General features: G+C 41.1%; 2 protein-coding genes across 6 annotated transcripts; one reads left to right on the forward strand and one right to left on the reverse strand.

Annotated features, from left to right (window-relative positions):
• Window positions 1-5,918: 5,918 nt before the first annotated feature.
• Window positions 5,919-14,411, forward strand: LOC108873228 (phospholipid transfer protein). 4 transcript variants are annotated; one of them, XM_051068591.1, is made up of 16 exons: window positions 5,951-5,962; window positions 6,557-6,682; window positions 6,787-6,922; window positions 7,067-7,166; window positions 7,568-7,702; window positions 8,291-8,443; window positions 9,783-9,843; window positions 10,085-10,246; window positions 11,771-11,950; window positions 12,281-12,325; window positions 12,610-12,726; window positions 13,158-13,225; window positions 13,317-13,356; window positions 13,461-13,500; window positions 13,613-13,689; window positions 13,847-14,411. In XM_051068591.1, the coding sequence occupies exons 3-16, from the start codon at window positions 6,907-6,909 to the stop codon at window positions 13,922-13,924; spliced, it is 1,272 nt and encodes a 423-aa protein (XP_050924548.1). In that variant the 5' UTR covers window positions 5,951-5,962; window positions 6,557-6,682; window positions 6,787-6,906; the 3' UTR covers window positions 13,925-14,411. The 4 variants fall into 4 exon arrangements, with proteins under 4 accessions (XP_018516880.1, XP_050924546.1, XP_050924548.1 ...); XM_018661364.2 differs by lacking the exon at window positions 6,787-6,922 and having other exon boundaries at window positions 5,919-5,962; XM_051068589.1 differs by lacking the exon at window positions 6,787-6,922 and having other exon boundaries at window positions 5,919-5,962; window positions 13,464-13,500.
• Window positions 14,412-15,999: 1,588 nt separating this feature from the next.
• Window positions 16,000-20,182, reverse strand: rdm1 (RAD52 motif containing 1). Of its 2 annotated transcripts, none has more exons than XM_018661360.1 (8): window positions 20,111-20,182; window positions 19,561-19,661; window positions 19,286-19,465; window positions 18,169-18,297; window positions 17,929-18,082; window positions 17,223-17,321; window positions 16,978-17,054; window positions 16,000-16,622 (listed from the first exon to the last, which is right to left on the reverse strand). In XM_018661360.1, the coding sequence occupies exons 2-8, from the start codon at window positions 19,657-19,659 to the stop codon at window positions 16,542-16,544; spliced, it is 819 nt and encodes a 272-aa protein (XP_018516876.1). In that variant the 5' UTR covers window positions 19,660-19,661; window positions 20,111-20,182; the 3' UTR covers window positions 16,000-16,541. The 2 variants fall into 2 exon arrangements, with proteins under 2 accessions (XP_018516876.1, XP_018516877.1); XM_018661361.1 differs by lacking the exon at window positions 20,111-20,182 and adding an exon at window positions 19,909-20,104.
• Between the last annotated feature and the right edge of the window lie 231 nt (window positions 20,183-20,413).

Genomic DNA, 20,413 nt, shown 5'->3' on the forward strand with positions numbered 1-20,413 from the left:
ACTGACCCAGGGAATAGAAGGAGACACTGATGAAGCAGGGCAGTACTCGGGGTATAAGGAGTACATAGAGTATGAAGAGGTCATCGGGACTGCAGGGTAAACTGTCCTGAGCTCGGATGTTGTGTAACTGATGACTAGTGTCGAAGCAAACCCGTCCATATTTGGTAAAGGTTTGGGCATATCACATTTTAAAAGTTGCTGGTGTCATGGCTGTTGAGTAACTTTGTGACAGATGTTGTGATGGAGAAGAACACTGTCATCACCTGTCACTCAGCCGGGATGATTCCCTATAAATCAAAACACAGAATAATTCCCTTCTTCTTCTTCCCTAAAGCAAACTGTTAGAATCAGCTCAGTTCTTTGCTCCTTTACTTCTTAGATAACATATTATATATCAAGAGTGTGTTTTAATTCTGGTATATTTCCCATAAATGTGTCTGTTGTGGCTCTGAGGGTTGACCTGGCTTTGACCTGGTTTCCAAACTTCTGATTGGTTCATATCACACTGCAGGTCATTAACTGTAGTCTGTCCTCTCTGACTTCAGATCTGTTCTGTTGGAGGTTTCCTCTTGTTAAAGGCAGTTACAGTTAAAGTAATGTCAGGTCTTTACTCTGTAAAGATAATCTTCTTTATGATTCTGTGTTATGTAAATCAGAATGACACTGAGTAGAGTTCATACATCAGCCGCGGCCAAACAAAGATGTCCTATATCACAATGTTAAGGAGAGTGATTAAAAACTCCTGGAACTGCCCTTTTCAATTCAATTCAATTCAATTTTATTTATATAGCGCCTTATCACAAAAAAAGTCATCTCAAGGCACTTTTAATACAGAGCAGGTCTAGACCATACTCTTTAAAATAGGTATTTACAGAGAGAGACCCAACAAATCGGCGGCCATCTAAAACAGAGAGAAAAGGGATAGGAGAACACAGCATAACACAGACTCCATGTAAAGATGTAAAGTGGTAAAGTAAATAATTTCTAGAAAAAAAAGGCAGGTGTTGTGAAGGGCTGTAGGAGCAGCAGGAAGCCTGTCATCACAAATCAGACTCTGCAGCTCCAGAGGCAGAAAGTGACAGAAGAGGAAAGAGAGATGGAAGAACACAATACTACGAGAGAGGGAAGATATTGAGTTAGTAACATATATTTATGGGATATAAATCTATACTGATGGAAAGAGAGAGAGAAGCTCAGGGTATCATGGGAAATCCTCCGGCAGTCTAGGCATATAGCAGTAGAACTAAGGGATGGTTCAGGTCTGATCCAGCTATATAAGCTATAAACTATAAGCTTTATCACAGAGGAAAGTTTGAAGCTGACTGTTAAAGGAGCAAAAAATATTTCTGTCTGAACCAGTAAATATTTTATCATGAATCTGTTGAGAAATATAAATCAGTTGTGATGTATTTTAATTTTTTTTTTATTTTTTCATCAAGTTTAGTGATCACCTCTGTTTCTGTTGTTTCTGTTTCTATAACAACTGAAGGCTCCTTTTAACGTGGAGCTCACCGAGGTCACGACCGCCAAGATCACTAGAGACGGACTCATTGTCACTGTCAAGGCTAACACACATCATTGTTTTACAGTATTCATCACTGACATAATGCACTCCCTAACCCCAACCCTGAGTATCACAGTAATCCAGTGAGACAGAGTCATAAAGTGCCTGACATAAAAGAGAAGATACAAAGATTAAAAGCTAAATCAGTAAAACAGCACATGAACAACACACAAAGTCAGACACATTATTACAAACACAAAATAAAAAATCCAAATGCCTGTCTGAACCCAAATGTCTGTAGCTGTTTTTAAAGGTCTCCTCTGAGTTAGTAAGATGAAAGGATGATGATAAATCATCAAGTACAAGACACCACTGGTAATCTAAAAGCTCTGAGATGTTCTGGGCTGCCTTAGTATTCAAAGCTTTAACAGTAAAACCAAGAACTTTAAAACTGACTCTATAACTAACAGATGTGATCTCTCTTCCTGGAGTTAGTTAAAAGACATGCAGCTGCATTTTGGACAGACTGCAACCGATTCAAAGATTATTCATTAAGACAGTTAAAAAGGGAATTAATCCAGCTGAGAAAAAATAAAACGATAAACAATCTGTTGTAATTCCACACTGGAAATAACACATCTTCATCTACAGGGACTGGGAACTGTCCAAGATAAATCCAGGGTTACAACTGGATTTAACAAGAGAACTTACAGACCGAAGGAATTGTTTGGTCCTTGAGATGACGCTATCTGGAGCAATGAGGAGAGTCTTTGTTTCGTCAGAATTTAACTGTGGAAATGAACATTTAACTAAGACTTTAACTAAGACCTGACGGCAGTCAAACTGGTGTTTAGATAAGCTCATTCGGCCAAAAAGAGCAGAACAGCTGTATATCATCAGCATACGATAAGAGATTGTTAAAATTAACAGTCATCTGTCCAAGAGAAAACTAAATGTCTGATGCTCCTCAGAGGTCGGACAGACAGACGCCTCAGCAGCCTCTGAAGATCGGAGTCAAAGACAAAAGTCTGGTTTCTCTCTCTCACAACGTCAAGTACCAACAAAAGCACTAACAAACACTCTCTGTACCACAATACCATCCTGTGTAGTGCTGCACAGTATCATACTGTGTAGTACTGTGTAGTACTATTCAGTGTAGTACTGTGTAGTACTGTTCAGTGTAGTACTGTGTAGTGCTGTGTAGTACTGTTCAGTATCATCCTGTGTAGTACTGTTCAGTGTCATACTGTGTAGTACTGTGTAGTACTGTGTAGTACTTTATAGTACTGTTCAGTATCATCCTGTGTAGTAGTGCTCAGTGTAGTACTGTTCAGTGTAGTACTGTGTAATAGTGTGTAGTACTGTATAGTATCATACTGTGTACTACTGTTCAGTAGTACACTGTTTCTCATTTGCCCTTGACATTCAACGAGGAAACATTGAACATGAGATAAAGCCATAGAAAGCCAGTAATGACGGGGTGTTTAAAATAGATTTGGAAAAATGTAGGTAATGTGTTTGTTTTGTTTATTTTAAATACCTAAAAGCCTGTGTAGTACTGCTTACTGTAGTACTGTATAGTACTGTTCAGTGTAGTACTGTTCAGTGTAGTGCTGTGTAGTACTGTTCGGTATCACCAGAATTCACTCAGTCCAGCTGTTTCTTTTTCAGATGTAACTCTGACACAGTCAGGGGAAGATTTGTGGTAAGAAAATGCTGCTGTAATGAATCTAAAAACATCTCAATAATAATTATGATGGTGATGATGATGGTAACAGTGTGTGTTGTTTCTGTGCAGAGCGGTCTTGGTAACATTATCATAAGCTTCCTGAGTAAGAAGCAACACACTGCATGACACCACCTCACTGTGACCTCTCACTTCTATTCAGCAGGTAGTTTACAGATTAAACTAGATTATTAACATGTGTGTGTGTGTGTGTGTGTAGACTGGTATTATGGAGGAATATTGATGCCACTGCCTGAAGGTCTGGACTTCAGTCAGGGGGAGATCGAATATTATGACGTGAGTCTGTTTACACTGAATAATTAACTCTACTGCATCATCAGAGCTAAACAGGACTGTTAATAGAATATACCTTAATATATTAGACTTCAGTGTATTATAATATACCTTGAGTGTACTGTATGAATGAACAGAGAGCTGAACTGTGGATGCTGGGATTTCACTGCTTCTTTAGTTCTTTAGATATAATGTGGTTCTAAATACATCTGTAGTTACTGCTGTTGGCCTGTAGAGGGTGCTTTTCTGTGAGAGAGTACTATTATCATTATTATCATTATTATTATTATTATGTTACCAAGTAGAGTACTTGGTAATATGTGTCATATGCAGGTCTCCTCTGTGATCAGGTCTCCTCTGTGATCAGAGGAGACCTGAGCATAACTCAGGCGGTGAGGGAGAAGATGGTGAAGGGAATCAGCAGTTAGATGAACAGAGCTATAGACGTGAACGTCCAGCTGGACGAGAATCTCTCCGCTCTTCTGAAACTTTCTTTATCTGGCAGCAGATCAGTGACAATCCTGGATCATTCCTGTCTCTCATGTAACCACAGATTGGAGGAGTGAGACTTCTGAACAGAAAATTAAAGTCCTGTTAGAAGTGAAACTCCCGTCTGTCAGCTTTTAATCCTCTTTGATTCTTTCTCTGAAATAAAAAGCTTCAGCATCACATGAGTCTGTGGTGGATGTTCAGAGTGGATGGGTACTGACAGTATGGGGATGTACCCAGGATATGAGGTGGTACACAGGGTACTCTGTGTACAGGAGGGTAGTCAGGGAATGAAGACATACTCAGGGTTCTGGAATCAAGACATGATGCTACTCATGGGGGATTTAGGATATTAATTTCCTCATAATATTTAAATATTTAAATTTAAGAATCTTTATAGTCAGAAAAACACTTTCAATAATGGATAACTTTTGCAAACTGGCTTCAGCTTTCATGTTGTGTAGCTGCTGACTAATGTCGCCCAGCTGAGTAAATTTGTCCATATTTGGTAAAGGTTTGGGCATATCACATCTTAAAAGTTGCTGCTGTCATGGCTGTTGAGGAACTTTGTGACATGTGTTGTTGTATTTCATAGTTACATTTCAGAACATTTTTCTTCCCCTGAAATATTTTGTTAGAACTACAAAGAAAAAGAGTTCTCCTTTATTTCTTATACATCATATTTTACAGGCCAGCAACTCTTTCTTTAATTCTGGTATATTTCAATCTGACATATTTCCCATAAATGTGTATGTGTTTGTGGGTTAAGCCCAAGTTTCTGACCAAACTCCCCAGTCAGATCTGATAATCTGATCAGGTCATAGGATATTTGGTTTGTTCCAGATCATCCCACAGATGCTGGATCAGATTGGGATCAGGGGAGTTTGGAGGCCAGGTCAATACCATGGGCTCTTTGTTGTGTTTCTGGTCATGTTTTCATTTACATCATGTGGATGGCTGGGCATCGCTTACTGGGGGAAGATATGGTGCCAGGATGCACTATGGGAAGAAGGTGAGCCGGCGGGGGCAGTGGTCAGAGTTTTGCTGAGTTCCTGCCGTTCATGTAGATGTCACTCTGACATGTACCACCCACCTAAATGCTATTGACTAAGTACACCCCCTCATGGAAATGGCATTCCCTGATGGCAGTGGCCTCTTTCAGTAGAACAATGGATAAATGGTCCAAAAACAGTTTGAGGAACACAACGAGCTTGAGGTGTTGACTCGGCCTCCAAATTCTCCAGATCCCAATCCAATCAAGCATCTGTGGGATCTGCTGGAAGCAAACTGCTGATGGCCCAGACCACAGCAGACCTTCAGAGGTCTAGTGGAGTCCATGCCTCAATGGGTTAGGGTTGATTCAGAAGCAAAATGGAGGACCTACTCAATATTAGGAGGGTGGTGATGATGTTAGGGCTGATCGGTGTATACAGCTGTTCCTGGTCTCTCTCAGTTCAGCACTTTATGTGTAATCCTGCTGACATTCAAACACAACCTCTGTTGTGGAGGTTATCAAACTGAACTGAATTTAAAAATGTATTCATTGGACTGTTTTAATGATCTTTACATTATGAAATTTGCAGAAAATAAAATTCATTTTAAAAACATATTGGATGATCTACAGGAGGAGTCTCAACTGCAGCGTTCAAATCGTTTCATTTTATATGAGCACCAATAGAAACTGTGGTCAAGGCATAAATGAAGTTTGAAAAGCTGCTGTTGTTAGTGCAGCTCTGTCATTGTACCTGCAGATGGTCTGAGGAGATCAGCACAGTCACAGTTGTCATCTGAATATTTCACCAGACAGCAGCCAACTGACTGACTCCATGTCCATATATAGTCAAATGTCTGAGAAATGTGCAGTTTAATGCTTCCTCTACAAAAACCTGTATAAGAAGTGGTGAGTTAGTAGAAGCTGTGATCATCAGTGGGGGACTCAGGAACCTCAGGTAAAACTGCTGCTGCTTCTTTCTTCTTCTATTTAAAATGACAGTTAACGTTAGTACGTTGGTCAGTTTTAATGGACAGTGGTTGCAAAGAAAATTGACTGTGATTGACTGGAAGGTGGATATTAACTCTTTAAATGAAAACATCACAAGAGAAAGAGTAAAGACTGTTTGTTTTCAGTTGGACATGTCATGTTAACAGATGATGCTTTTCTTATCAAGGTCTGTGGAAAGTAGTTTTTTATATGTTCTCCCACTGGTTCAGTGGAGCCACCGTATCACAGCTATAATTACATCCATGCTTTGTGAACCACTTCCTACTAAATGTTAGCTAGCAGCGCAGATGTTTGTCGGGAGGTGAACACAGAATAAATGAGGTAATATTCTCCGGGTTTGGTTTTGCTTCGTGTCAGGTGGTCCTCAGCCTCCATGTTGTTGACATGTGTCCTCTCCATCAGCTGACAAACATTTTCTTTGTAACATTGAACCTTTTTTTGGAACCCTGAGGTTCATTCTTGAATCTTTTTATGAGAGAATTTTCAACATCTTCCTAACACTGAACTTGTCAGGGTGCCTCTTCTTCTTCTTGTGTTACAGGTTTTTTTCTCAGGATGGCTTCCTGTCTGTTTTCCTTCCTCCTCTTTGTCTCCCTGTTTCCCTCCATCCCTGCTGCCGTTCCCACTGGCCTCAAAGTGCGAGTCACCGACCGAGCCGAGGACATTTGTAAGACCTGAACACTGCAAAATAAACAAAAAACACTTACACTACAACACTGTGCCTCAGTGATACAAATTAATACACTAACCAAACTGTTGAAACATATGTAGTAACTTTCTTTTAGTGTTTTCTGATGAAGAGAAACAAAGATTTCCTCACTCACTGACTCAAACCATCTGAGGATTAATACTGAGACAAAACCAGCACAGAAAAACAACTGGTCAATATTGATGGAGCTTCAAACCCGTCAGTATGAAAGAAAAAAAAACAAGATATAATGAACACTGATTAATACTGAGCTAAAGTTAAACTCAGCCCAACAACAGAGCTCTCAGCAGTATCCCTACTGTGTATCAGTAGTATTTTTTACTGTGTTTTGTGTTTTTGCAGTGAAGGCTTTCGGGCTGACGTTTTTGGATGAACTGCTGAACAAACCTTTTCCAGACATCTTAGTGCCGGTCACACAATCTATAAACTTTAATATCAAAGGGTAAAGTAACTTCTTATTATTACAGTTATTAATAGTTTTTCTCTTGTTCTGTTTCTTTTTATTTTCTTTTTAAAAGAAAGATTTAATTTGTTTTTCATTTTTTAATTTTTATTTTCTTACTTTTTAAATTTGCTCATCTTCATTTTTATTTATTTCTCCTTTGGTTCAGTCTGATGATGGATTATGATGCGTTGTGTTTGAATGTTTGTTCTGTTAATGTTCTGTGTCTGAAGGTCTGAGTCATGACAACAGAAACCACTCCATATAGAGATCATCACTGATAGAAACTACATTCAGAGGTTACATCTGAAAAAACGACCACTAACAAAACTGAAAATGTCTTTGGTTCAATGGAAATCTGAAGGATTACAGCTGTACACTCATATCCTCCTCCTCCTCAGGTCAACATTCACTCATCTGTCAGTGAATCCACATCAGGCCATCCTTCGTTTCCAGGGAGGTGGTGTCAAGATTGAAATCAGGGACATGAACTTTGCAGGAAATTTTCAACGAGACGTCAAGGCATATTTATTAAGGTACGTATAAAACCAAAAATGCTATTAAATTATTAAACCATTGAACACAGTTTCTGGTTGAAGTGCCAGACTGTGGTGCAGGTGACCAAATCGCTGATCTAATGAAACCAGAATTTATTTATTTTTTAATTCTTAGAGCTGCCTAAAATGGTTAACACTTTCTCTCATGTGTTACCTGTAATAAAGTATCAGGTAAGAATCAGGTCTGTTATTACTGCTTTTGTTGCTGAAGAAGAATCTCTGACTTCATTATTATTCATTCATTACACATTTCTATGTGGATCTTACATCATGCTATGATCTTCTCCATCCTCTCCCCCATTTCTCTTTCTCAATCCAACCGGTTGGGGCAGAGGTATATTCCTGCTGGAAAATAAAACTAATTTGTCCAGTCTACATAAAATATGTAGGTTTATGTTTGTGTACTTCATATTGAAAATTCCTCTGCACAATGCCAAGCTGTACTTTATATTTGTACCAGATCCTGAGGATCTGCTGTTCACTGCAGCAGATGTATCATTGTCTCAACACATTGCATCACTGGAGGACTGAATTAATCTCTTGTATTTCATGTGTTTTCTGTTGCAGTCTTAAAGGAGCAGGGACCTTTGAAGGAGCAGGCGTGAGTGCCACGATTGGACTGGACCTGAACCGAAACCAAAACGGACACCTGAGTGTCCAGATGTCAGACTGTCGATTTCAAGCTGATCAGATCAGCGTGAACCTCGGCGGCCCTCTGGGGTAACAAGACGATGATGACTCAGTGTTGTCTATGACTCCTCAGGTACAAGGTTTTTAAGTTTCCAGAGCTGCAGACAAGGACGCAGTTCCTCAATTCCTTCAGTATAAGTACAAAAATATTACCATCTAAATATACATGAGGCACCAAAGATTGTGGATCAGTTTATCTTTATTAAAATAAATAACTCAAAAATGTAGACAGTACATTTCCCTCCATCCACTTTCTTCCTCTAATCTGGGTTGGGTCACAGTGGCAGCAGCTAAGCAGAGTATTCTAAACATCCCTCTCCAGTTTTCCAGCTCCTCCTGAGCTGTTCCCAGGTCAGATGAGATATATATGAGATATAGCTCATGACCATAGCTAAGGGTTGGGATATAGGTTGGTAAATCAAGAGGTTTTCCTTCTGGCTTTGCGCTGTCTTCCCCACAACAGTCCAGTACAACGTCCACATTACCACTGACACTGCTCTGGCTCCATTCTCCCCTCACTAACAGGATCCTGAGATATTTGAACTCTTTCACTCAGGGTAGAAACTCTCCCCTCACCCAGAGGGAACAATCCGCTGTTTTCCAGCTGAGAACCATAACCTCAGGTTCAAACTGTCCCAGCTTGTGTTGAAGGTCTTGGTCTGTTGAAGCCAACAGAATCACATCATCTGCAAAGAGCGAGATGCAAGTCCAAACAAGACTCTCTTCTCACCTCAGCTGTGCCTTCAGATCCTGTCCATGAACATCACAAACAGGATCAGAGACAAGAGACAACATTGGTGGAGTTCAACACCCACTGAAAACATGTTTGGCTTTGACATGTAGACCAGATGGTCACACTCTGACGACCCCTCAGCTCTCCTGTGAGGGTCAGTCAGAGCCTCCTTTCCAGCGATCTGGAGTAAACTTTCCCAGAGAGGCTGAGCAGTGTGACACCTTCTGGTCCCAAGTAAATTTCATTTTCCTTTATTTAAACAGGTCCAACTGAGACTCCAGACCTTGTTTCTGAGAGAGAGACCTTGAAAAACATTGAGATTTAAAAACATTTCTAAAAATTAGGGAACTACATTCTGGGATTTTATTGTTGACTCACAAAACAAACCTGTAACAAATTTTTTTAAAAAAAAGTCAAGCTGAGGCAAAGGGGAATGACCTGAGTTCTGCAGGTATTTGGTCATAAACCAAAGTATTGTACAAATTAAAATGTGACCTGATGGTGGTGCTAGAGAACCACATTAATGTTGTTAAATTTATCAGCTGGTTGATCTCCTCTCTGTGTCTGTATCTGTTCTGCTGCAGCTTCACTTGTTATTGATGATTGATTAATATGATTTTTGCTGTTTGTTTTTAGGGTGGCAGTCAAGACTTATGACTATTTTAAATCATTATTCCGAGGCTTATTCAACAATCAGGTTTGTTCCACCTTCAGTCTCTAATAGAACTAAACCAGGGCTCTGTTTCCTGAAACAATTCAATTGAGAAGTTCTTAGATTTTCTAAGAGCTTTTCTATAAACATGTGAATGTTAGAAATGACACAAAGACACGTTTCATGAACAGTTCAGACTAAAAAAAGTTTTATGAGCAGTAAACAGCTGCAGTTTACTGTCTGTCTATCTGATTGTCTGACTGTCTGTCTGTCTGTCTGTCTGCAGCTCTGTCCTTTTATCGAGACGTATGCCATGCCTAAAATCAATACCATGTTGGAGAGCCTCACCATGGTGATGAAGGTAAACGAAGACCGTGACATCAACATCGACTACTCTCTGAGCGGAAACATCGCGGTGACCCCTCACACCCTGGATATCCCATTCAAAGTGAGACACAAACACAGTCCGTTACCTGATCCTGAACACAACCCACCATCAAAAAACAGCACTCTTATACCTCAGTATTCTGTCATGGACATACACACTGACAGCTGCAGTCATGTGGTTGTAGTAATGCTGCATTCTGTTTTGTACTAACGTTAGTCAGAGGTCTGAGGTCTGAACTGAGGTGACTTCTCCTGAGTCGACCACGATCCAGTTGAGAAGTCAGAGAAACATGGCCGCTCACAGGAAAGTCTTTGTTGTTGTTTATCTGTCAGAGAATCAGATCAGATCTGCTCCTGAAGAACAGCTGAGCTGTTAATGTTGGAGTTCAACAAACTCTTGAGGACGTTGTTAAAAAGACGTTCACATTTCAAACCTGGAGCATTAAACCATGAAGGTGAACTGATTCAGATGTATCTCAGACTAGCTGTTGTTAGCAACAGTTGCTAACAGCGCTCTACAAACAGCGTAGCAACATGTCCACAGATAAAACCTGAACAGTTCTCTGTGTCTGACTGACTTCATGTGAAACTAATGAGACTGAGCTGCTATAAACAGGAACATTAGCAGAGTGTTCACTGCTGTTGATGTGAGGAGCAGCCATCTTGGATTCTAATGGCGGGGTTGGTGAAGCTGCTCTGACTTCAGGAGGCGTTCAGGTTCAAACTTCTGACTGGGAACTCAGAAATTCACACTTCAATTCAATTCAATTTTCAATTCAATTTTATTTATATAGTGCCAAATCACAACAAAAGTCATCTCAAGGCACTTTTCATATAGAGCAGGTCTACACCAACTTTAAAATAGGTATTTCCCAAGAGAAACCCAACAGTTCCCACCATGAGCAAGCACTTCAGAGAAGAACTTGAATGCAGCATAAACCCTTTGGCAGTTCTGCCTGTGCAGCTAGTGTGCTGTGCAGTCCATACCATGTAATACAAGTGTGTGAAAGAATACTGAAATATAGATACTTCTGATCCCAAACCTTTCTGTTCTGGGATTGATTCTCATTAAAAGATCTGTAGTTAAGCTCTGTAATTTGGGGGTAATTGTGTATTTTGTCATCAACAGGGACACAGCAGAGAGTAACTTCACTGTACCCGGTTGATAAGAACTGTATTTATAATCTGTAAATGTGGTAAAGCAGCACAGTGTAACTTCTCTGAGCAGCAGCGCCCCCTGCTGCCTCCAGAGATCATTCACTCTGTTGTTGCTCTGAGTCTGAGCAGTTCAGTGGTTTACATGAGCAGGAAATAAAGACCAGAGCTCAGACTCTTCTTCCTCTGGAGCAGGAAGTGCTGTGGCTGTAACAAACACACCAAACTCTGTTTCTAATTCTTGATATGATGTTACTCTGAACTCTCTGGACCTGATTCCAGCAGTTTCAGTCTGAGACTGTCGCTCAGTCAGAGATCAAAGCTGAAAAACAGAGGCTCCGTTCTCCCTGTTACACTGAACCATCACAGTGACTCTGAAGCTCAGAGTTTAAACATCAGGTTGGTTTAAAGTGACCTGTGTGTGTTTCAGGGTTTGGTGTTCAGGCAGGGGCAGAACGTGGACATCCTCTTCACATCAGAGAGGAAAGGAACTGATCTAGTTTTCTATGATACTGACCGGATGGCTTTTCTTGGTGTCTCTGAGTTCTTCTTCAACAGCATCGGCGTGGTCCTCTACCAATCAGGAACCTTTCATTTCGAACGCCCAGAGGTGAGAACAGCTGAACCACCACAGTTCACTACAATCCACCACATTCCACTACAGTCCACTACAATCCACTACAGTCCACCACAGTCCACCACAGTCCACTACAGTGTGTTTGTGGTGATGAGTGAAGATGTTTCTGAGCTGCATTGATGTGGTTTCATAGTTTCTAGAAACAGCTGAATCAGACACATCATAGCTGTTGTTTACAGGACACATCCAGTGTAGCTTTGACATTTAATGACTTGAGATAAAATTAAATAATTTAGTTTGTCAGATGATCCTGGCTAGAAATAAAAACCCTCTTCTCATCTCCTGCTCTGTTCTCCTCAACAGCTGACCAAGCTGCAAAAGTGGGGTTTGTCACTTGCAGGAATTGAGGTGAGCAGAAACTATGCCTGTCGTCAAAAAGTAAAAAAAAGAAAAAGTTTTAATTTAATTCTTTGATGTTTTCGTTAGTGTAGAGTCTCTGTGTGAGTAGGTCCTCCTCCACCACAGCCAACCATGCTTCTATAGTGGCCTGATGTTACCTGAAGGCCTCCTTATATATACCATATGTTTATTTACAGCGCATGCAGAAAGTATTCAGACCCTTCACATTAAAACTGAATTTTAGAAAAATGTCTCAGGTGTAGTGATCACCTCTGCTCCTCTCCCTGCTGTAGTTTCCTCTTGATGTGACGTTCACTGAGGCTCCGATCATCAGCATCAGTCCAGACGGACTCTCTATCAATGTGAACGCCTTGGCCCAGCCTTTGGCCAAAACAAAACCTGTTCCTCTGGTAAAGACACAGCTGCTGTGTTTTAGTGCACAGTTTACTGTAACATCACTGATCTGCTGCTCTGAACTTGCTGACTGTCTGAAGTGATGGATGACTTCCTGAGGATATCATGATCTCTGACATCCTTTCAGAATAAAGCTCAAAGGAAACAGAGGCTGCAGAACTTCATTCAGAATCCTCCTGTTTTTAACTTTCAGTATCACAGTAAAACAGTGAGAGTCGTCTGAACATCCATGATACACTGACACCAGCAGCTGCTGTTAATGAGACACTGAACAGATACAGGATGAAAGCACTGGGCTCAGTCTGTAGTCCATGTTGGCTGAAGGGAGGTCACTGTGTCAGATTTTCACCTCTTTGTCTCTAACACTGCAGATTTCCTGATGTTCGTCAGAGGTTGAGTCTCTAAATAATCACTCTGTCTCCTGCAGACCTGTGAAGGCAATGTGAAGATCGGTATCAATAACAGGCATCTGGTTTTTCCCTCCAACAACATCAAGTAAACACACACACACACACACACACTGCAGCATCATGCTGTGTAGTACTGTATCACCCGTGTTCACTCCATCCAACTGTTTCCTTCTCAGATGTAAACTCCGCCCTACAACAGTCAGGGGAAAAGCAGTGGTAAGAAAACGCTGCAGTGATAAAACAGCAGATAAAACATCTTAACAATCATAATAACAGTGTGTGTGTGTGTGTGTGTGTGTGTGTGTGTTGTTTCTGTGCAGAAGAAGCCTGTTAACAACGGCCTTAAGACATTCATTCAAGGTAAGTACCACCACCACTTTACTGTGGTCTCACACTCATATTCACTGAAAGATGACAGTTTACAGTTTGATTTGAACTGGATTACAATGTGTGTGTGTGTGTGTGTGTGTAGACTTGTTGGATAAAGGAATATTGATCCCTCTGCCTGACGGTGTGGACTTCACTCAGGGGAAGATCGACTATTATAATGTGAGTGACAAAAGTATGATGATAAATACCTGTTTATTCACACTTAATCACTGCACATTAAACTATACTAAACCTTCCCACATTATATTAACTACTGGCTCTTCCTACCTGTTCCTAACTGTTCCTACCTGTTGACACTGTGTTGCTGTCTCTGCAGGGCTACCTGGTGATCGGAGGAAACCTGGGCATGACTCGAGTGGCGAGGGAGAAGGTGGTGAAGGGATTCGGCAGGTAGATGGACGAGAATCTCACCCTTAGGAAAAAGAAATCTGTTGCTATGGTGGATACATAATGTTAAATCCAGTAAACGGGCTTCAGAAAGTATTCATACCTCTTTCTTCACACTTTATGGATTTGGAGATTTAATCATGAATTGATTATTATAAAAATAACTGTTTTGCCATCTGTCTTTCAATAACACATGATGACACAGTGAGAACATTGTTTTTTTTACAAACTGTTGCTAATTTATTAAAAGTCAAAACCTTCCAGTCTGGTCTTTGACTGGTCCACTCAAGGACAGAGATGTCCTGAAGTCACTCCAGTCTTGGCTGTTTGCTTCAGGTCAGGTTGAATATTTGTTAAGCTACAATAATGTTACAGTATAGTATAGCATAAAAACAAAAACAAAGTGTCTCCAAGTGGTCAAACATCTGTCATTATCCTTGCTGTGGTTTGTTAAATGTTGTCTAGAACAGAATCAATAAAGTTTTGTGGCTTAACTTTTGGGTTGAGTTTCTCTGTTTTTGAATTTTGAATTAACAGATTTTTTTTAACTAACCCTAACCCTAACCTCTGGCTAAAAGCTGGAACCCTAACCCTAACCTCTGGCTAAAAGCAGTAACCCTAACCCTAACCTCTGGCTAAAAGCTGGAACCCTAACCCTAACCATTGGCTAAAAACAGTAACCCTAACCCTAACCTCTGGCTAAAAGCAGTAACCCTAACCCTAACTTCTGGCTAAAAGCTGGAACCCTAACCCTAACCTCTGGCTAAAAGCTGTAACCCTAACCCTAACCATTGGCTAAAAACAGTAACCCTAACCCTAACCTCTGGCTAAAAGCTGGAACCCTAACCCTAACTTCTGGCTAAAAGCAGTAACCCTAACCTCTGGCTAAAAACAGTAATCCTAACCCTAACCTCTGGCTAAAAGCAGTAACCCTAACCCTAACCATTGGCTAAAAGCAGTAACCCTAACCCTAACCATTGGCTAAAAACAGTAACCCTAACCCTAACCTCTGGCTAAAAGCTGGATATCTAACCCTAACTTCTGGCTAAAAGCTGGAACCCTAACCCTAACCTCTGGCTAAAAGCTGGAACCCTAACCCAAACCATTGGCTAAAAACAGTAACCCTAACTTCTGGCTAAAAGCTGGAACCCTAACCCTAACCTCTGGCTAAAAGCTGTAACCCTAACCCTAACCATTGGCTAAAAACAGTAACCCTAACCCTAACCTCTGGCTAAAAGCTGGAACCCTAACCCTAACTTCTGGCTAAAAGCAGTAACCCTAACCTCTGGCTAAAAACAGTAATCCTAACCCTAACCTCTGGCTAAAAGCAGTAACCCTAACCCTAACCATTGGCTAAAAACAGTAACCCTAACCCTAACCTCTGGCTAAAAGCTGGATACCTAACCCTAACTTCTGGCTAAAAGCTGGAACCCTAACCCTAACCTCTGGCTAAAAGCTGGAACCCTAACCCAAACCATTGGCTAAAAACAGTAACCCTAACCCTAACCATTGGCTAAAAACAGTAACCCTAACCCTAACCTCTGGCTAAAAGCTGGAACCTTAACCCTAACTTCTGGCTAAAAGCTGTAACCCTAACCCTAACCTCTGGCTAAAAACAGTAACCCTAACCTCTGGCTAAAAGCAGTAACCCTAACCCTAACCATTGGCTAAAAACAGTAACCCTAACCCTAACCTCTGGCTAAAACATGGAACCCTAACCCTAACTTCTGGCTAAAAGCTGGAACCCTAACCCTAACCTCTGGCTAAAAGCTGGAACCCTAACCCTAACCTCTGGCTAAAACAGTAATCCTAACCCTAACCTCTGGCTAAAGGCTGTAACCCTAACCCTAACCTCTGGCTAAAAGCTGGAACCCTAACCCTAACCTCTGGCTAAAAACAGTAATCCTAACCCTAACCTCTGGCTAAAAGCTGTAACCCTAACCCTAACCTCTGGATAAAAACAGTAACCCTAACCTTAACCACTGGATAAAAGTGGCCAAAAGCTTTAACTCTAACCATAGGTTATAGGTGGCCTATAGCTAAAAACATTCACTTTGAAATATTAAACAGACCAGCAAAATATTCGGTGATCAGAAGTATTTATTTGAGCAAGAGTAAGATAATAATTTATTAATCCCACAGTGGGAAAATTCAATGTTGTAGCAGGAAAAACAGAAAAAGGCATGATATAAACAAGATATAACAAAATACTCTATAATATATATTATAAACAATATGAACAGTATAAACAGGTCTGTGTACACAGTACTGATGTTGCACTGTGTAAAAGCAAAATAGTAAAATAAATGACAAACACAAAATCTAACCTAAACACTGTACAGAGGCGTGAGTGTATGGCAAACAAAGGTAAGATGGCTGCTTGAAGATACCTTACTTTAGTATGACAGGCTGTCACAAAATGTAAAAAAAACATCATAGTATAGTAAGACATCAAAAATGTGTTAAACATGTTATAGTTTGTAAGAAGTGATGTGAACAAGAACCAATCAGAACACATCTCCACTGACACTGATAAAACTGATTTATTGAATAAATATTCATATGAAGCTCTGATACAGTTCCCAGATTATTTGCCACAGTTCTACCCAGAATCCTCTGGGAGTCTATGATACAGTCAGATCCCACTCTTCATCTCCACCATCCTCTTCATCAGGATCAAACTCACTCCAGGAAAACTCGTTCACCTGAGACACAGACACAGATATAAACTAATGATGTGGGTTAAGCCTAGATCAGGCTACACACAAAATATATAAACACAAATATACACAACTTCCACATTTCTATATCTTTAATTAATGAATATTTATGTAATTAATAAAATATTTATCAGTTTATATTTGATTTACACCTATAATTATGTTTCTATATATCAAACAATACATGTACATAGATGGATCAAGACATATGAATGTTTACCAGTCCTTGTATCTATATATCTTTCTAATAAATATATATAAATATTATATTTGACAGAGCAGCTGACAGCACTATCTGACCTAACCTCCATCAGTATATGAACACAACAGGTGAGTTTACCTGGAGAACTCCTTCAATCTGCTCAGGTAGAAACTGATCCGAGGTCTGTTTCACCTCCACCATCACTTTACCATTTCCTACAGAGACAGAGACAGGTCAGCTGACGTCAGGCCACTGCTACGTCACTACTACAGCAGTAGTAGTGAGAGTAGTGAGAGGAGTAGTAGTAGCAGCAGCAGCAGCAGCAGTAGTAGTAGCAGCAGTAGTAATAGTAGCAGTAGTAGTGAGAGTGGTAGTAGTAGTACCCAGTAGTATGAGCAGGACTGTAGTGAAGGCCTGAACCAGAGCTTTCTCTCTGACCTGCTTCTGTAGTTTACAGCGTTTCTGCAGCAAAACATCTGGACCTGAAGAAAGAGACAGAAAACACGTCAACACACCTCTAACCTCTGATCTCTAACATGTAATCTCTAACCTGTAATCGCCAACCTCTAATCTGTAATCTCTAACATGTAATCTCTCATCTAATCTCTAACCTCTAATCTGTAATCTCTAACCTCTAACACGTAATCTGTAATCTCACCCTAACCCTGTCAACACAAATCTATCACCTGATTTGAATCATACATCACCTGTGAAATAATCTTTGTTTATAATACATTTTTAATGATACATGACATGTGTTAAATAACCTAATCTAATCTATCATAGAGACATATCTGTGGAACATGTGGAGCGAACACACACAGTTCCTCTAATTGAACTGTGTGTTTGATGAACATGTGGAGGGGACGTTGGAAAACTAATAAATAATCAATAAGCATTTCTGATGAGACTTGTTTCTCCTCAGACTCTTCTGGATTCAAACAAAGAGCTGGACGAGCCTCACGTCTCTTTATTGATCAGTCGTCACAGACTGATATTGATTATTGGTAATAAGCTCCAGTCTGCATCAGTCTGGTTCTCCTCTCTCCTCCACCTGGGTTAGTGTTAGGGATCTGGAGTCGTCCTCACCTGTGCACGTGAAGCTGTCCTCCACCACAGCTGCTCCTCTGGTCGTCTGTCTGTGAGGGGGGAAGGAGAGCTGCAGCAGACACCCAAACCTCAGCCTCCTCCTCCTCCCTCCTCCCCCCTCCTCCTCCTCCTCCTTGTTGGTGAGCTCCTTCAGCTGAGGACACAGACAGAGAGACAGGAAATCACCTGTCCTTGCTCAGACTCACCTGTATGGAAATGGCTGAAGTGTGTGTTTCTCACTGTGATGATGTCAGAGGTCCAGCCGTTGAATCCCAGGCAGTGATTGGCCAGTTCCAGGCAGCGGGCGTGGCTCAGAGGTCTGCTGCTGTCAGACAGGAAGTGAGGAGTCTGTTTGGAGCTCAGCCTCACCTGAGCACACAGGTAGGTTACAGGTAAAGTTTATTAATCCATCAGCTGATCAACAGGAAACTCATCTGTAGCTGATTGAAGGAAAAGAATCTTCTTTCAGTTGGGAACAAACGATTGATCAACATTCATCAATAACTGGACATTAGGACGTGATGAGTCATGAAATCAGACTGAAGCTAACAACACTGATAAAACTGAAAGTGAAAGTTTCTGTTTTATTATGATTTCGTTTGTGATCTGTTTTTACAGTGAAAATGAACAAATGTTCTAGAAAATCTTCATTTAGCTTTTAAAAAATATTGTAACAAACATCATGAGACGTGGTTCAAGACAACAGGTGAGTGACTCAGGGATTTAACAACAGGTTAAAAACACATCATTCAGGTTAAAACTGAGGCAGAAAATTTCCCTCAAAAAATTGGGAAATTTAGGAAATATTGAACTAGAAATTAGGTGTAATTTACATAAACTGTCTCATAAACAAACGTCAGCGTGAAGATGACATTTAAAACTTTAATTAATTCTGTCTCTGAAAGAAACAGATGAACACACTGTTAGCTCACATTTAGCATCAGCTAGCTAACTACTGTATAAACAGATGTATTGATGACAGATCAGGTGTATTGATCAGTGTAATGTGATCCAGTCTACATCCAGTCAGTCTGGATTTTGGTTTGTTTTAACAACTTGATGCTGAAACAGGTTTTTATTTTACTACATTTAAATTCCCTGTCACAGATGAACCTGCAGTTTATTCCTGTTCATTCCCACAGAAACTTTCCACCTTTTCCAACCTAACTGTACTGACCACATGTTGTCTGCAGCTCTAATGTTTACTTGATGCATCAGTTTCCTGGCTCCAGCTCCTCAGACAGCAGAGCTCTGAGTTTCACCTTGAACTCATCTGATCTCAGACCAGGTGGTTCTCACTGACCTACAGGACGGGGGAGAAGAAGAAGGTCATGTGTAGAGAATGTGGGGTGGAGACCTTGAGTGGGGAGGTCTGGAACAGCAAGCATCCGTCCGTCCGTCTCTGAGCCTCCGACGCCTGAGCAGCAGAGTAGAACTTGACGAGGGCGGAGAAACCAGGCGGGTGGAGAGGAGCGTTAGAGCTCACCTTCAACAGGTAGAGAGGACCGAAGGAGGAGAAGACGGAAAACAACCGCTCCTGAAACACACATACACACACACACACAGGTACACACGGGTACACACAGGTAGACACAGACCTGGTCCTCAGACCTGGTCCTCAGGTGGACTCACATAGATCTCGGCCTCAGTATGAACCGGCTGAATGTCCCAGACAAACAGAGTCTTGTTGTTCTCCACAGGAACCAGGAACTCCAGGACGTCCACCTCCATCACTGCAGAGAGGACACAGGGAACCAGAGACAACCTGAACCAAACTGCACTGAGAAAACTCCTCATTTAACAGAGTTCTCCCTGTGAACTCAGACACAGTCACTACACAACTCAAAGTTAAACGTTTCTCTGTTAAAGAAGAGTCTCTGAAGACTTCGGCTCACAGCTGACCGGTCACAAAACTGTTCGTCTCAAATAACATTAACTTTTATAGCTCGGACTGACGACCCCCTCTCAGCGAGATCTGACCTGAAACAACGGAGCTGCCGGTGAATGAGACAGTTACAGAGCAGCAGACTGCGGAGTTAAAGTGACGGATTTCTGAACCGAGTTTGGTGGAGAGCTCAGTGCACGCAGAGGATACCGGACTGAAGGAGGCGGTCAGTTTAAACCTGTCTGTCCGGTAACCGTCTGTGGTTACAGTCTCCGGTTGTTGTAAACTCGGACTCACCGTCTCTTCTCCTTTTTCCGTTCAAACAGGATTTACCGCGCTTCCGCTGAGAGGCGGAGCCTGCGACAGGAACCAATGACAGAGTCAGAAAAGAGTGACGACATGACGCCGGTGTGCGTAAAGTGACTGTGACCTGGACCTGGACCTGGACCGTCCTGGGGTCTAAGATGAAGGAACCTGAGGACTGAGGACCAGAGAGAATCTGATTTAAACCAACTTTATTTATAAAGACGTGAAGGACAGAGACTAAACCATCAGTTACTGACAGGAAGTAAACAACAAACAAACAAACAAACAACAACA

The sequence above is a fragment of the Lates calcarifer genome, unplaced genomic scaffold (genome assembly GCF_001640805.2).
Source record: "Lates calcarifer isolate ASB-BC8 unplaced genomic scaffold, TLL_Latcal_v3 _unitig_5006_quiver_581, whole genome shotgun sequence".
In the NCBI taxonomy this organism is placed as follows: domain Eukaryota; kingdom Metazoa; phylum Chordata; class Actinopteri; family Centropomidae; genus Lates; species Lates calcarifer.